At 39.8% G+C, this 18,086-nt stretch overlaps 1 protein-coding gene across 1 annotated transcript in view; it reads right to left on the bottom strand.

The window, feature by feature from the left end:
- The window catches only part of SLC7A11 (solute carrier family 7 member 11), a 260,524-nt gene that overhangs the window by 76,102 nt on the left and 166,336 nt on the right, over positions 1–18,086 (bottom strand). Inside the window, exon 3 of the mRNA XM_050896134.1 lies at positions 2,143–2,225. Within this exon, the coding sequence (XP_050752091.1) occupies positions 2,143–2,155 (13 nt within the window). The 5' untranslated portion in view covers positions 2,156–2,225. The remainder of the gene's footprint in view (positions 1–2,142; positions 2,226–18,086) is intronic.

The raw sequence follows: 18,086 nt of genomic DNA, 5'->3' as shown, positions 1-18,086 counted from the left end.
TTTCAACAACTTTAAGGAAACCTATGGAAAAAAAAACACCAACAAATCTTGATCTTCACTAATTTCTATCATAGGATTTTTCTTTTCCATTAACATTGCTGAATATCATTCACAAAGCAATTTGACATCTGTACGCACTTAAACTATGAACATCTCAACAGTTCCGTTTTAAATTCCTCAGGAAGTAGTGGTCAGATTTAAATGCCAAAGATGAGGAAGATAAATTTCTGAATGGGACCTCTGAGAGACAGATTATAGCACATTGTAAGTATTACATTAAGTTTTCTCCAGGTGGAAAAAAAGCCAAAGGTAAAGGAGACCCCTGGGTCTCTTACACTGTTCATTTAGGTCAGAAACCTTTGTAGTGCTTAAATATTTCAAACTAATTCCCCCAGAAAAACCTCAAACAAGTAGTATTTCACTTTTTTGAGTAAAACTCTCTCAAAGTACAAAGTTGGCTGAGCCAATCTGAGCTGTAGATAGGAAGAAGTGATACATTAGTACAGTGAGAGACTGATCTCACTATACTTATAAACCAACAGACTAATGCTTTAGTGCAATATCTTCCTCTCATGCTCTTTTGCGAGTGAACTTGATTTGGGCCAACTCTGCTCTCAGGTATGGCTCCAATAATGGGGTAATTTAGATGTCAGAATAAAATAAGCAGGATTTTTTCCATTATAGTTGTTTCATTTCTTGTAATTCATGTATTCTTCATTCAATTACCTTACACCAGAGAGTCTATCTATGTTTCAGACCTTAATGAGCATGTAGTACCCATCAAGAGATATCTGTTTGCTATGTTTAAGGCATTAACTCTTTGAATGTTATTCAGTTCTCAGAGAGATCTTAAACTCCTGCTTATTCAGGTAGTTTTCTAGCTTCATAAAAAGCACCAATTCAGCAGATTATCAGCCATGAATTTTTCAATACATATCCAATAGCAAATTAAAAAAAAAAAAGCATTCAGACAGATTTCACAGATCAATGTAAGTCTGGCAGATCCTCATTTTGAAGCAAATAACATTTGTACACTGAAATTGGTAACTCTACTATTACTCCCACCATGTAGGTTACACGTGAAAAACAGAGAAACACAATTAAAAGGAAGAAAACTTCAGCTTCATGTTCTCTTGGGAGCAGACAGGGATGAAGGTCCATAAGCACCTTCTTCCATCCAGTTGTTCAAAGAAATGTGCATTGGCTGCATGACAACCTTTGTCATGAACCACCAAGAAAATGCTGAACCTTATAATATAAACCACCTCCACTATGAAAGTAACTCTAGCAGCTGGCAGTAGTAATCAGGAACACAGTAAATTTATCATGCTACACAAGCTGCATGAAAGAAAAAGGGAAGCAATCGCTACATTTACTTTCTGCAGAGCAGTGCAGAAAGAAATGCATGGCCGAGTCTGTGTAATATAACTACGCTTATTCCAGAATCTCATCCAATGAAATAATCACTGACTAACCTCAGCATGTAAGTGCAGAGATGCTGATGTTACTGATCATTTTATATTTACATGGCTATCAAGCAATTTGTTTTGTTTTCAATAGAAAGCAGTCCACCCTCCTTTGTCTGTTGGGTTCATTATATCCATTATTAATATGTAATTTGCTTCTATTGCTTTTTTCATAACTTTCCTCATAATCTTGTGCTTGTGGCATTACTGTTTGCTGTGAAAATCATTACAGATCAGTAAATTATAAACAGCAAAATGGGCTTATTTTCGAGTACATGTCAGGTTTTCTAATGTAAAATTTTCATAATTTTCTCAAAACTTCCCCCATGTGAGTAACAAACAAGAGGGAATTTTTCACTCTGCTTTTAAAACAAGGAAAACAATTTATAGCCTCCAAATGACTGTGGACCATGGGAGGATCCCAGAACTTCTGTTTTCACCACCTGCCACTTCCCCTTTCTTGTATTCATATCTAACATCACAAGTCCCACTGCCCACCCAGTGACTCCTATGCTTAACTTTAATCTGCTAAGTAGTCCTATGTATTTCAGTAGGATTTAGGCTGCAAACCCTTTAAGGCAGGGATTGGGTCTTTAATTTACAAATGTAAACCAACCTACACAACAGAAATTCCTCAGACCACTCTGTACACGGGCACGCACAGGCATATTCTCACCCTGGGTATTCATGCTGCTGTGGCTACTCCAGTGCCACTGTCCATCCACACCAGTTCATTGACATGGCAGGCATCTCTCCCATCTGTAGTATAAACACATCAACAAGACTCGGTCAGTTCTTGAAACCCATCTGGACTCAATGCTATGGAAAATAAAGCTACATGGTACAACATGCTTCCTCGTCCAGCTCTACTGATGGACCAGAACCAGAGACTTCCTCATAACATGGGAAGCTGAGCAAGATCATCACTGCTTCACTAAAATTGTTGCAATCAGCTATGTAAAGATGGGTGCCTACTAAAGCCCATGTTAGCCTCTGTCTCTTCCCCCAAATATTGTTAGATGTGCAAAAGCAGCTCTTTAGACTGCTGTAATTCCTCTACTTTTGAGAGGAATTCCTATTCTTTTGAGAGGACACTGTGTATACAACAAGGTTTGCCATTACAACTACACCCATTGGCAGTGGAGAGGAGAATAAATCACTTTGTCAACCTAAATAAAGATAGCAAAATCCCTGGTGTAGAAACAGATTCACTAACAGCTGAGTACTTTTGCAGGCTTAGGTTATGTCATTTGTCATTTTTTGTACTATGCAAATACTCCGCACCTCTGCTAGACAGCATCTCCACCTTCAACATGTTAACACCGTGACATATGCTAACGTATGTTACTATAGCCATTCCAGTGCTGGCAAGGTCAGCATGAATGCTCAGCAACTTCGACATTTTTTTTTTTTTCATTTGTGTCTTTTCTACGAGGACTAGAAACCCTGCCTGGAGAAGGTGGATTCATTACAATAGTTCTCCTTTTCTTCTTTCAGGTATGTGTCATCAGAGGCAGACAGAGGTTAGACTGGGCTCATAAAAAGACACAGAACACGCAGAGCATGCTGCAAGAACTGTCTCGTTTTCACCCTGTGCCCTGTTCTAAGTTAATATGAAAACTATGCGTGATTAATTTTTAAAAAATTGGAAAAGATGATGCCTAAGGCATCTCTAATCAACTTGCTGGCGAGGTACATACAATTCTGCTGCAGTCCTGCACGGCAAATAAGCTACATAGAATTTTAATACAGCAATTACCGCCTGCCACTTCAAGATAATGATTACCTACCAACCCATTTAAGACGTGTGTGTATGTGCATCAACAAGAGGGATAAATTGCAAGCTCCTTCAGAAGAGGTGGCGGCAGAATGAGGTTTTTACCAGATGAAATACCTTATAACACTCAAGGAGAGTAAAAGGAGTCATCTAGGTGAGGTAAACTTACAGTAGAGTATATCTGCTACAAGGCCCCTTTACAACGCTCCAGGGTCAGATAATGGCAGCATAACAAAAACAGAAAACAGGATCACCCATCCACCTAACAACACCTAGTGTTAAAGTAAAGACAGTAGTCTGCCAAACATACTGGCATGGACATATCTTTGGGCAGAGAAAATGTTGATAACTGAGGAAACAACACTGGGAAAAGCAGAAAAGAGGGTTTGGAGGGCACACCTATTACAGGGAAAAGAGGAACTTGAAAAAATTGCATCATTTCCCCCTCCTGTGCTTGTCTTTCTGACCTGTCCCTCAGCTCCTCTGCTTTTCAGACACATCCATATAATCCTTCTGGGCCATAAAAGGCTCTCACAACAAAAGGTGGTGTAGTTCCTCTGCTTATCTAGCATTACACAGCCCAGCTTTAAACCAAGTGCAGCCAGATGGAGAGTCAGAGGTCACGGGTTATTTTTAAGCTCCATCTCTCTAGGAAAAGCTTTTCCCATGGATGTTAACTATTAGTTGAAGTAATTGTGTGTACTCTAGTGTATGTCAAGACATTATTATGCTAGATCCAATCTACGGCAAGCTTCTCTCTAGATACACAAAAGTAACACTATGTATTATTATGACATAGTGATGGACAAAATTTGGCAGAAAAATCTTGTTTAAGGCAGAAAAATGCAAGAAGCTGCCCTTGGATAGCAAAAAATATGTCATTACCCATATAAACATGGCTAGGCACAATTTGCTCATACTTGGGACTAGCAGACCCTGGGAACATAAAAGGAATCACAGAAGAAACAACTTATTGCTGCATGCCTCCGCCCCAGTCAAGCAAGGGAGCAGCTAGCTTTGAAAAACAGCCCAGCTTTCTGAGTTTCACAATAGTGCGTAGATGTATTCAGAAAAACAAGAGGTGACAGTGAGAAACATTATAATGTATCAGAAAACTGCAAGGTTTTTACCCTTGTGGGCAGATGTTGAGATAATAAATTTGTTGCAGTTAGTCTCCTCTGTATTTTGTTTTTAGAGTATTGTGGTGGGTTGACCCTGGCTGGATGCCAGGTGCCCACCAAAGCCGCTCTATCACTCCCCTCCTCAACTGGACAGGGGAGAGAAAATATAACAAAAGACTCATGGGTCGAGATAAGGACTGGGAGATCACTCAGCAACTACTGTCATGGGCAAAACAGACTCAACTTGGGGGAAAAAAAATTGATTTCATTTAATTTATGACCAGTCAAATCAGAGTAGGATAATGAGAAATAAAACCAAATCTTAAAAAACACCTTCCCCCACCCCTGCCTTCTTCCCGGGCTTAACTTTACTCCTGATTTTCTCTACCTCCTCCCCTCCCAGCGGCACAGGGGGACGGGGAATGGGGGTTTGGGTCAGTTCATCACACATTATTTCTGCTGCTCCTTCCTCCTCAGGGGGAGGACTCCTCACACTCTTCCCCTGCTCCAGCGTGGGGTCCCTCCCACAGGAGACAGTCCTCCATGAACTTCTCCAACATGAGTCCTTCCCACAGGCTGCAGTTCTTCACGAACTGCTCCAGCATGGGTCCCTTCCACGGGGCGCAGTCCTTCAGGAACAGACTGCTCCAGCGTGGGTCCCCTCCATAGGGTCACAAGTCCTGCCAGCAAACCTGCTCCAGCGTGGGCTCCTCTCTCTCCATGGGTCCGCAGGTCCTGCCAGGAGCCTGCTCCATCACGGGCTTCCCATGGGGTCACAGCCTCCTTCGGGCGTCCGCGTGCTCTGGCGTGGGGTCCTCCATGGGCTGCAGGTGGATATCTGCTCCACCGTGGACCTCCATGGGCTGCAGGGGGACAGCCTGCCTCACCATGGTCTTCACCATGGGCTGCAGGGGAATCTCTGCTCTGGCACCTGGAGCACCTCCTCCCCCTCCTTCCTCACTGACCTTGGTGTCTGCAGAGCTGTTCCTCTCACATATTCTCACTCCTCTCTCCAGCTGAAGTTGCTGTTGCGCAGCAACTTTTTCCCCTTCTTAAATATGTTATCCCAGAGGCAGTACCACCGTCGCTGATGGGCTCAGCCTTGGCCAGCGGCGGGTCCGTCTTGGAGCCGGCTGGCATTGGCTCTGTCGCACATAGGGAAAGCTTCTAGCAGCTTCTCACAGAAGCCACCCCTGTAGCCACCCTGCTACCAAAACCTTGCCACGCAAACCCAATACAAGTATGAACCCAACATGTGCACAAAATTCTACCAAAATGTTCGATTCTTGGTACTTTACATAGGATATATATGTATATATAAACACAAAAGTCTACACTAAAGATTAGTAGGATGACAACCATTTGAGCTGTAGACAGCATGAAAATGCCTACACAAGAATTTTCACTAGAAATTTCTGAGCACAAGATTTGTCCTCCTCCTCTAGGCAACTGCAAGAAATTCCTAAAACAGAAGCAGAAGCTGGAAGGTAGATTCAGATTCAGAGTTTCAAAAAGATTTTTACAGATTTTTTGCATTTAATGCAATAAAGTAAGTTCAGTAATTAAGAAAAATAAAAGCAAAGTCCTGTTACAGATTAAAAACTGAAAAAGAGTGCTTTTTAAGGCACAAGATCATTGAGTTATGATATACTCAATGGAATGATAACAACACTAATGCTCTTTGCTGTGTTTATTGGCAAGGTGGGAAATGGGGTAAAACAGGGCAAAATTGTTGATGGCACAGAAGTAGTAAGAATTATGAGGAAAAAAATCCTAAAGTCGTAGTAATACTAAAGTATGGGGTAATACGGTGCCAGACGAAAATGAGTCTGAGCAAAGGCCATGTATGAACAGAGATTTCTCATGAATTACTACAGTTGCAACATCTCAGGACAAAATAAATGAGAAAAATTATGCAGTTACTGAGGAAGTGGGGACTTCTACTCAACGCATAAAAGAGGTCAGAGGAAGAATATTCAATGACATGCTTTAGAGTATCCTTCCCGAACATCTCCAAAATACACTTTTTATTACCATTTGCAGCTTTATGAAGACCTGGAACTCCATTTCTACTCTACGTCTAATGTTTTGATCTCGTATATGCAGTCACACATTGCCCAGCTCCCAGCTTTGCGAAGAGTCCTTGGCTCTGTTTCTTTCAACGGTTCTGCTCTCACCAGCTCGTTGCCCTCAAAGCGTGCCACCAATTACATTGGAAGTCAATGCAAACATCACTGACTTTGGAGGAGTTACATGAGTATACACAGGATCTGAGACAACTGTCGTATGTGGACAGCAAGTAGCACTTAGTTAAACAAACCTGTTGACCATTTTGACCACACAACGCACCACGTCTTCCTGAGTTGTTTCACTTGTGCAGGGCTAGCAGGATCTTATGTTAAAAATGGACTTCTGTTTCATTTTCCCCTAAGGACAGCACGTATGACTCCGAATACCTAACAGAAGCTGAGACAGCTCTAGCACCTTATTCCTCAGGTTTTTACAGAATTACTTTGCAGAACAGATCTTCTGCTTAAAGCTTGGTTCTTCCTATGTTTAAAGTCTACTTTAACAACAACACATAAAACAGGCCAGCAGATGTTTTCCATTTAAAGTTTACAGTTCAATGCATCGCTTCTGTACTGCTCCTCTGCTGAAAACTCTCTATATGATTAAGTGTGGGAGACGGACATTTTATAAGGTTGGAGCATAGCACGATACATGCCTGCATTCCTCGCTCTCCCCTGACAGCTGCCTCATACTCAGGTCTTCTTTCTGGAAATTGTGTATCACTGCATGTCATGAATGTCAGGTCAAAAAGAATTGAGGTCTATGAGGAAGCGTTTCTACCTGTTCCGACTTTGCTGTTAGCACTTCTTTGTCCATCACGCTCTCAAGCATACTTAAAATCAAAATGAAGATGTTACGGAATTATCATCTTTATAGGTAATTAAACACTACTGTACATATTTTTTTTTTTAGTTGTACCTCCACTTCATGTTAAGATTGAAATTTTCTTTTTCATAGAAACGTCTCCATTAATTTACAGCATAGCAGGAGGAAATCTTAAGAACATTTAATTGTCACGGTCACATTCCCAGCTCTTGATCTTTTGGTACATAAAATTGTCTCCCCAAACCCAGTAGTATGCCAAAAGAAGAGGAAAATAATATCAGAATAGAACACAAAGAAAGAAGATCAGCTTAGGCTTCAACTGAGGTCAAAACATTCAGCAACTCTAAAATTGTAATAACTACAGTAAGAAAAGACATGGAAAAATCCATCGTGCAAGGAAGTCTTTAGCCACATATGAATGACCAGAGCAAAAGGCTAAGCTGTGCAGTCACCTTGCTGCTATGGCAGGGAACGCCAATGCTAGGTTTTTTGCTGAATAGGAAACTGCTAAAGCACAACCCTTTGCGATGAGGACATGGCAGTAAGTACTTCTAATCTTGTGTCCTGTGGATAGCTTTTGACAATGAAGTCTCTAATATGCTTGGCTGTGCCTTTTTTTTTTTTTAATTGTTATTATTTTTACTATGGCAGGCAGTGATTTTTTGTGTTAATAGTGATATTAGGCAATACTGGCACTGGTACTTCTAGCTGTAGGACAATGGAAGACTGTAAAGCCATCTATATTCTGCTTCAATGTAGTGTTGAGATTAGTGCTAGACAGTTGACACCAGCAGCAGTTTCATCAAAGCCAAATAATTATATAGTTAGCTTTCCTTTAAAATACGTCCCATAGCTGTTATAACCTGTTAATAACTTTCTGCAACATGTGAAGTATCTCTGAAAGTCACATATTAGCCAAAATATGTCTGGTCTCCCTTTAATCCCATTGATAAGTTTCCAAAACTATGTTATAGTTCAATTACATGATTCTTCTGGTAATACAACAGGAGATGAGGGTGGGTATTAAGTCATTACTCAAGTCTGCAGTTGCACCTCAGTTATAACATGCTTTTTCAGCACTGATGCAAGGAAAAGACGGTGTCACTTTTAAAATCCAACAGAGAAAGATGGAAGAATTCCAGTTATTCCCAAATGCACAAAAATAGAGGCGGCTGTACAGGTCTGAAGGTTCTATTAGCAGGCTTATAATAGAAGACAAAAATAAAAAAAAGCATAAAACTAAATGTAGCTTTATGTGAGTAAAAATTACTGCATAAATATAACAAAATCCCTGTGGAGAATAAGAATTTTCCCAAAACAAAGGTCTCTCACTAGTCTAAATGGATGTGCTAGTCTCATACCTGCAGGAAAAAAAAGCAACCTCCACGTATATTCATTGAAGGGTTGGTTTAACAAGTGAATCCCCTAGAGTTTCCACGGTGCCCAGAGATGGTAATTTGGACCCAGAAAGACTGCTGTTCTTACCACAAAAATGAAAGCCTGTTGAAGATGAACAAGTGTGTATGCCTTCTTTCATTTTGCAAGGTCGCAAACATGCTGATTGCAGCACAGGAGCAATTTTTGAAAAAATACTGCCTGCATACCTGAGGGATGTGGTGAGCCAAGAGATAACCTTCCTGCGTTCCACCAACCTGTTGTAGAGTTACCAACATCATCTCTTCACTATCACAGAGGCAGTTTTCTGCCATGAAAATAAGAGAAAGGACGGTGTCTTATTAAAAGAGAAAACTGAAGCTGTCTACACGAATGATCCAAGATCATCACATGCTTTAGGAGCATTTCCCCATCCCAAAGCCACCACCTAGGATTATTCCAAAAAGCACATCACAGGCATTACATAAAACAGCTAGTCTTTCAAAGGAACAATAAATTCAGAGTCCAGTTAGGATCAATAAAGATTGGGTAGCAGCTTTATAAAATCAGCTGTGTCACTGACAGCTCCCTAATTAAGTTTCTACTCAGGTAATTGCGGTTCAACAACCGGCAGCTCCTGCAGGCCCCCGGCTCCCCTCCCTTCCTACCTGCTCCATTTCCTCTGCGAAACTTGTCAATGCAGTCGCACGCTCTTAAGAGAGACTATTGCATTTCAGGGGTGGTCAAAGTTAACTTTGTATAGCTCAGTCTTTCCATAAGTTGTGGAGACTCAGTGAGTTAAAATAAGCACACCAATATGAGGTTTTTCTCTCAGAAGACGCTGTAAACACTTGAAGTAATGACTTTATTATCTTTAGACTGTCCTGCGGACAACTCTTCTCTTTCTAAATTCAAAACTTTTCGATAAAAGAAGAAAAATTCCCTATAGGATAACTTGCATCAAATTTTACTGTATGATTTTCTTAATATTGCCTATCTTATTTTACAAATAGCCTTTCTTGGGCTCCAGGCAGAAGAGCTTATGAGTTCCTAGCACATCCCAGTTCCAATAAGCATCACAGATTATTCATGTCTACATACCCCCTCCTATCTAGCAACTAAACATCACCATAGACACGCTAAAGAAAGGTACATAAAGTGAAAAAATTTAATTGTAGCACCTAAAATCCAGGCTCACTGATACTCTGTTGTTCTGCAGCTGCTTTCTTTCAACTGCTGCTTTCTTTGTATTATATTTGTTTTGGTCTACACAAGAGGCAAAAGTCCTTTCCTACATCAAAGTTATTCCGAAGTAAATCCATGGAAACCTGTGTGGACATAGCACCTCCTGATCTGAAATCAGACTTAGGTCCAAAGTCAGGATTTATAAACCCAGTGGTAATATTTATGGCAGCACTTAAAAATGACATAGTTTAATTAAAATGAGAGATGCTAGAGTGAATTTTTTTTTTTTCCTTTTTATACTTTCGTGGCCAGACTGCTGTGGTAATTGAGGACTCATCTTATTATTATGATCTTCATCATAATTATTTTTCTTTGTTTAATGTTCAAACAAAGTTTTGTTTCCATCTTCCATTTCATTTTACAGATTTTGATCTTACTAGCAGCCTGGAGAGCCTTCTTTAATTCTCCTACATGTTAGGACCAAAGAAGAGAACTAATTAAAAGAAAAACTGGGAAGTACAAAGAAGGTGGGGGGGGAAGCAGCACAACAACAACTGCCAATAAATGCACACCTAATCAGCAAGCAGAATTACTGAGGTGTTGTTCCTAGTAGTATTCTCTTACCTGAGTAGTTCTGCCTTTCCTTACTAGGTCTGGAAGTGCGTTTCTAAGTGTATTTTCACGAGGCCCTCACGCATCTAAGTTTCCTGCGTGATGACTTTAGGCCACATTGTGCCTTACAGGAGTCCTCACAATAAGAGTTTGTCCAAAAGCAGGAATTATTTATGTCCCAGATTCCCCTCTTTCCCCCATTTTCACTGAAAAATTTCACCCAGCTTTACAGAGTCTTGCAAGACTAAATCCTTATCATTTAAGGCACTGCTGGAAATTAAGTGATGCATTAGCAGCTCACATCTCCCAGTCACTTCTGTACATTCATCTTGTCCTAAGGGGGACTATGACGTTGTATCTAGGGAAGCAATATGTTTGCTGTTTTTATTTCAATATAAAATAATTAATTTGAAAATAGGCATAAATTTACACGTTTTCTCCGAAAATAAAATGGAATTATTTGCTTTGACTACACAAAGGCATAAATGATTGTGCTGGCCATGCACTTAAACTACTACCCCTCTGTGGCAGACAGTAGTTCTTGGTCAGTAGTTAACTGTTGTTAGGTATTAAGGTAACTTAAGACCTGTTTTCTGTACCATAGGTTTTACATTTTCATCGGCTGTAATAGCTGTCATTTTATAAGGCAGATTTGATATACCATGGAACCAAAGAGGCACTTGTTTAAACAACTTCTAGAAACCTTACTGTGATGTTTTCCTATTTATTCACTTACACTCATCTTAAGAAAAGCCACAGAACAATTTAAAGAGCATATAGCCCCTCTTTGTGAACTGAAAACCAAGCATGAAAATCTTCTATTTATTACAGAAATTATGAGTTCTGAGTTTGAGTTACGCTACAGTTCAAGTGTGTCAACCCAGCTATCCTTCCCTTATAATGGTGATAGCCAAAATGTTATCCCCAAATTTGGCCTTGCTGACTGTTTAGAACAAATGCTAGCAGACATAAAGTACTACTCTGCCAGTAAGGGAAGAGGAGATCAGAACCTGTCATACTAAGGAGCTTAATAAAGCAGAAGAAGGGCCAGGAGGTCACTGTTAAATTCTCATCACTTTAAGAGGAATTCACATGCGTAGACACTGATGTCTCGTCCATTTGCAGTGCTTTCAGGTATCTTCCTGCCTCAGCTCATGTTCCAGCTGGGCACGGGTATCCCATAGATCCTGTATCACATCTGCTGACCATACAGAGGTTATATCAGCAGGTATAGGTGTCTACTACAGTGAAGTACCTGAATCACTTCTCTTTTATCTGTCTTTCACAGCCTGCAAACTTTAAGCTTGTAAAAACATTCCTCGTAGCAGTACTACTCCTGATACTGCATCATCCATCACAGTCCATTGGCACTGGGACGCTCAATATTTTATCTTAGAAAAAGGTCAGATTTCCTCTTCTTGCACTTGTATAACACAATATACCAAAAAGGCATGCAGCATTTAAGCAGATGTAAGTTAGACCACCCTTGAGATCAAGTATATTTAATTCTCAAATTTATGTATCAAATGGATGAGACTGGGACAGATTGCATTGCAAGGCGCTTTGGAACAAGGCATAATTTAAAGAATCAAATTGCAGCTTCCGTGCCCATGGTCCAACTGCATCCCAACTCCACCAAAAGGAAATCCAGGCACCCGGACTAGCCAGAAGCTGCGGCATGTTCCCCCAGGCATCTCAAAAGGGGATCCGTGACTCCAGGGCATGTTACAGAGTTCCTCTGCAAGTTACCTAGGTGCCACTGCTTGTAACATTCAAATTGCATTTCCTCTCTAAAATTAACCCTGACTCCCATGTTTAGAAGGAATAAGAAGAAAGAAAGATTAGAATTTAGAAAACAAACAGAATTATTCTCCCTAACTATTGGGGTTTCAGGAGACTGGCAGAAATTACCAGCAAAGACACTTGCTTTGAATTACAAAGAGCAACAGGGAGACAGACTTGTTAAGCTTTCAAAATTGCTTTCATTCCATTTACACCAAAGAAATCACACAGTGCTCAACACTTCTAATTTTCAATCACAGCTCGCCAACCTTGATCCCATGGTCTCTTATTAATTTTTCCTTCTCGCAGTCCCAAGCAGCTATATTAGTTCACCATTTTAACGTGCTTTCATCCTGCGTGATTTAGATTCCAATGGCCAAACTGAGAACTTCTATTACAGGTATCACTTAAAGTGGATGAAGGGCTTCAGACTGCTTCTGTTAACAGAGAACAGTTGATGGTTTATTAGTGATATGCTTTTAGCTTGTATTTGAGACACTGCTGCTGTTTTGCATCTAATAGGCAATTCAGCATTTTTAACATTGCCCAGAGCCAAAAGGTCAATACAGAAGAGCTGCTTTATAACATAAATATCACACAGATGCAAATCTTATTCCACAGACACAGAAACATCCTGAAACAGAGTACCCCTCGGCCTTTTTCTTTAGGTGGAGCTATTTATGACCAATTCCATACACACACTTTCAAAGAAAGCGAAGGGAAAGAGGTACCAAATATTCTTTTTACAGAATAAGGGTACATTCAGAAATAGCTATTGCAGTAATTAATATCCTATTGTCCTGTGGGTATAGATGGTAACACACATGAAAATTAGGATTAATACATCAGGTTTTGTATCAAGTTATCTTTAACAGCCAGTGCAAAGGAGAGTAAGGCTTGCCATACCTTGATGGTCTATTTCTTATATGACTGTGGCTGTAGGCCTGGTTTTCCTTCAGGAGAGCACAAAATCATTTGCAATTAAAAAACAGTATTACTATACTTTACAAGATGGTAAACTGAGAAAGGCCAATATTTTCAAGCAAGCGTTGACCTCAAGTAGGTGAACATTCACATTTACAGGTTTCTGCTCCTCAGGCTACTACTTCTCCTGGGTTTATGACTATTCTGAATTTCCCCAAAACATATATTTAACTGCTAACATTTAGGTTTAGATGACTAAGCTTTGACAGGTCACGTAAGGTAGGCTTCATAACATTCAACTGTAGATTGCACCATAGGCTCTGTTAATAGACAGCAGAGCAAAAGGCATTTTTAGGGCCAGGGTCATCCGACCTGTTTCACACATCTACCTTCAGAATGAGATCAGTCATGCCCTAGACATTCATCCTTTTTTCCACTGACTGCAAATGGAGTCCAGCAGTTTCCTCGGATGGAGACACACCGTAGAGGTCTACATTTGAGCAAATGAATCCCAGCCAAAGAGGCAAAGGGCAAACTCCCACTGTCCAGTGGAGGGCTGAGTGGAGATCCCCAAGCCGGTGGTGACCGAGCTAGTATATGGACAGACAGCAGCAGAGAGCCAAATAGCAAAATTAGTCTGGGACCAAGGAGCAGCAGAGTGCTGCACTCAGGACAGGAAGTTCTGCTTTCTAGACAGCTCTGCTTGCAAAGCCACCTTCACAAGGAATGCTTCTCTATATCAGGACATAGTATCTTATTCTTATTTGTTGAATATAAACAATCTGATACTATTCAGCTTCAAGTGAGGCCTGCTAATGCACTATTTATAATGACTACTGACTGTCAGAATGTTTTCAGGCATATATTCAATGTTCATTTATATTTTACGTCTAGAAAAAAGATATTATTCATAATACTAAAAAATATGCAACAAGAAAATGTAAATAAGTGCCCCTTGTACTGCAGAATCGGACCTTTTTAAAAACTGGTGCAAAGCCTGTATTTCAGTATCTCTGGATAGTTAAGGGTTAACAACAGTTTCATTCTTTTAAATGTCTAATGCTTGACAGCTTGTTAACTTCACAGCTATAGATCATTATACCTCACTTCTAAAATAGAGGTCTGCAATCCTACATATCACTTTATGAAATTACAGGTTAGTTTACAAGACCTCACATTTAAAGTTTTGTGGAAGTGAATAAAAAATATATAATTAAAAAAATCCTACCAAAAAACCAACAACTAAAAACTTTCCTGCAATAAAAATCCCTATAAACAAATATTGGAAAACCGCAAATCACCCTCTAACAGCACACTATTAAATAAAGTCTTTCAAATGAAAAAAGATTATTTAACCTATTGAGAAAGGGACTGCTGTTATGAAGTGCTTTAAAAGAGAAACTTTTTGTAACTGGTGACTTCAACAGAAAAGGTTTTGCTGATCTTCCCTCTCCAGCACTTATGATCTTCATTTCTACCCACTTTAGGTGCTAATGGGGGTAGGAACAATAGTTATTAAGAAGGACTTACTTGAAGATCTTTATTGGAGCAGCATGTGTTTTTCTTTTTCAAAAAGTACTTGAGTTTTGAAGTTATTAATAACTGGCAAACAAAAAGTCCACTCTCTGCATTTGTTTCCTCTAGTTACAGTGTGCCCATTTTCAGGGAATATGTTTTTGATGTGACATCATGTAAAATCTAGATGGCATTTACTTTAGGAATGTCTCCAAATTGTAACAAATTCATTGCAAGTTAAAATCTCTTTGGAAGTTACTTAATGGCTCTAGCAGTTATGTTGAGACTTTACTCAGAAAATTAACTTCAGAAACTGTTGAGCTAGAGATCCATGTCAGCAGTTTCCAGAACAAGTCTGATCACTCCACAAACAGCACTACATCTATAGCAGCTGTCAGTCCTATAAATTTAGCCTCGGGCATTAGAAGTCAAACATAAAAGTCACGTATTTTGCTCCCAGCACAACACAAAAAAAGGATTGCATGTGCCCGTTGTCTCCTGAGGAAGGTCAGAATCATACTCCCATTTTATACCCTCAAGGTCTGACACCACACGTAGGCATGTAATGCTTCACCCTTCGGACATCCATTAGGAATAACTACTCGTATGCGTAAGGATTAAATTTCAAGAAGTAACGAGAAATAAGATTGAGAATAATGGGATGAAATGGAGAACAGGAAAACGCGTTAAACTTCCTGCCCACAGCCCATGTGCTCAAGGGGGGCTGGTTGACTTCTCCTCCATTTTGCTGAGTTTCTTCTGCTCTCTCAGAGAAGCTGGGGGTGACCACAGTTACAGACTCGCATGCTCTTCTGGAAGCTTGAACCCTTAAGTTATTAAATACCATAACAAAGTGTAACATCTGCTCTGGAAAACAATCCTCACCTGGCAGAAGGAGTAACTTTACTGCTTTATAGACTTCTTGCACTTACAATTGCCAGAGCTATAGGAGACTAACACATGTCCTACAACACAAGTTACCCAACATGTCAGTGCTCAGCAAAACACTTTCGGCTAGGAACATTATAAACAAATAAATACGTAGTCCTATAGCAGCTCTATCTCAGCTACTTTAGAATTAATCAGACATTAGTTGTTTCTTTTGCTGACTACTCAGTCCTGGCCTTCTCAGGACAGAGTAATTCAGTTTTGCCTACATTTCTATGAGCATCACAAGGAGTGAAATTGGAAAAATATCTTCTACAGAAAAATTAAGCTCATTTAAAACCTGAATTTTTTTAGATAAGAAATTTCACTTTATTGCAACTGTTTCACACTTGGGTTTTTCTTTCATACATGAACATATGTATGATAGAATAGTTTCCCTAAAAATTAATAAATCAATCACTCTTGTCCACATTTCTATGCTCTTCCCCATTTCTTTGAAAATGTATGATCAGCCTAGGATACAGTTCAAAATGTGCAACATATAGACCATATTTTATAACAGGATCCATTCAAACCAAGTAAAACTTTTTTTAAAAAAGATAGCAAATATTGATCTCTTTTTGTTGCTTCTATCTTAATTTCCTGAACTCACCCTTGAAGATTTATGTATATAAAAGGCGAATAGCTAGAAAATACAGCACGTGAGAATTGGAATTTTTCATTGTTATAATATGAAATATGCCACAGTAAGTCAAGCATTAAGCACTTCCTGGATTTTCTTGTTCACTGAGGAATGCCTTGCTCTAGAATATACAAAGGATTTTGGTTTGCTTTTATTTAAAAAGAGCAATGAATTCTGCTGTTTGGATCACTGATGACATATTACCAAATCTTATGATTTTGTTATTATTTATGTATCTGTTATTTGTCCATCAGTATCTTCAAGCAAACAGAGTTTAAATAATTTGACATTTTATCTTAGAGGGGAAAAAAGGTGGTTGCCCAATCACGACTACATAGATACAAACATCCCAGTGAAAAATTTCCAAGCTTCCAAAAAAGGGTTAGCTCAGTTTGAAGGGTGATCAGAGTTTTGACATACTTCTCCTTTTACCAATCTGACCATAATAAGGCACATATCAAGACTGCCACCTGAATGACACATTTTTGAGCTAGGCATGATATCTGCATGCAGAGAAAGCTCTCAGTCACTGAGTGACAGCAGCTATTGCAGCTACTCATCCTTAAAGAAAACATATTTTCTGTTAATACCCACAAGTGCTCTGCTAACAGGAATTTCCAAAATCTGGATTATAATGGCTTCAACATGCTTTATTGATCTATTTTATTTCTTTATTGGAGTGTGGCTAGAAGCAAGATGATCTGTTTTATATAATGTCCTGACCTTCCCCTAAGCTTGGCAAAATCTCAGGCATAGCTGAAAGTATGGATGTCATGTAAAAAATAGACTTTGAAAAGGCTTTTGAAAAATCATTCTCCAGCTAAAGGTCACTGAACACTAGTTAAATTATATAAGGGGACTGGGAATTAAGATTATGCACCTTTGGCTGTTTTCCTGCTTCACAGAATGTGAGAACAATTAATAATGCAAAGAGCTTACAGTATTTAATGATGCAGAGTGCTTAGCAGAAATACCCATGCTATTTCCAATACACTACAACAAAGACTGAACCATCTGAAGGAGGTATGTTTTTCTGCCTGCACAGGATATCATCTTGTTCCTTCACAATTTTTGAAAGCTCTACCCCACTTACAAGTTCTTTCCTGAAGAAGCAAAGACAAACGCAATCCAAATTCCTCCTGCTTAATTAACTTAAAATCATAGAATCATAGAACAGTTTGAGTTGGAAGGGACCTTTAAAGGTCATCTAGTCCAACCCCCCCTGCAATGAGCAGGGACGTCTTCCACTAGAACAGGTTGCTCAGAGCCCCGTCCAACCTGACCTTGAATGTTTCCAGGGATGGGGCATCTACCACCTCTCCGGGCAACCTGTTCCAGTGTTTCACCACCCTCATTGTAAAAATTTTCTTCCTTATATCCAATCTAAATCTACTCTCTTTTAGTTTAAAACCATTACCCCTTGCCCTATCACAACAGGCCCTGCTAAAAAGTCTGTCCCCATCTTTCTTATAAGCCCCCTTTAAGTATTGAAAGGCCACAATGAGGTCTCCCCGGAGCCTTCTCTTCTCCAGGCTGAACAACCACAACTCTCCCAGCCTCTCCTCATAGGAGAGGTGCTCCATCCCTCTGATTGTTTTTGTGGCCCCCCTCTGAACCCAAAGATTTACGTTCTGTCCTCAATTACACCCGAACTTCCAGTTAACTTCAAAAAAAGTACCCAGGAGAGAAGGGAAGATCCCTTCCCGGGTTAATAACCAGTTAAAAGATATGAAAAGAAAGGGCCAGTTTTTGCAGCAGAGGGAGGCTACCAGCGGGGCTGTGCTACACCCCATTCTCCATCCCCAGTGTCTGCATAAATCAATAATCTGAGAAGAGAGAAGACAGCAAAGTGCCATACTCTGTCC

The sequence above is a fragment of the Gymnogyps californianus genome, chromosome 4 (genome assembly GCF_018139145.2).
Source record: "Gymnogyps californianus isolate 813 chromosome 4, ASM1813914v2, whole genome shotgun sequence".
Taxonomy (NCBI): domain Eukaryota; kingdom Metazoa; phylum Chordata; class Aves; order Accipitriformes; family Cathartidae; genus Gymnogyps; species Gymnogyps californianus.
The sequence above is the reverse complement of the archived record's forward strand: the minus strand, read 5'-3'. Positions and strand labels throughout refer to the sequence as shown.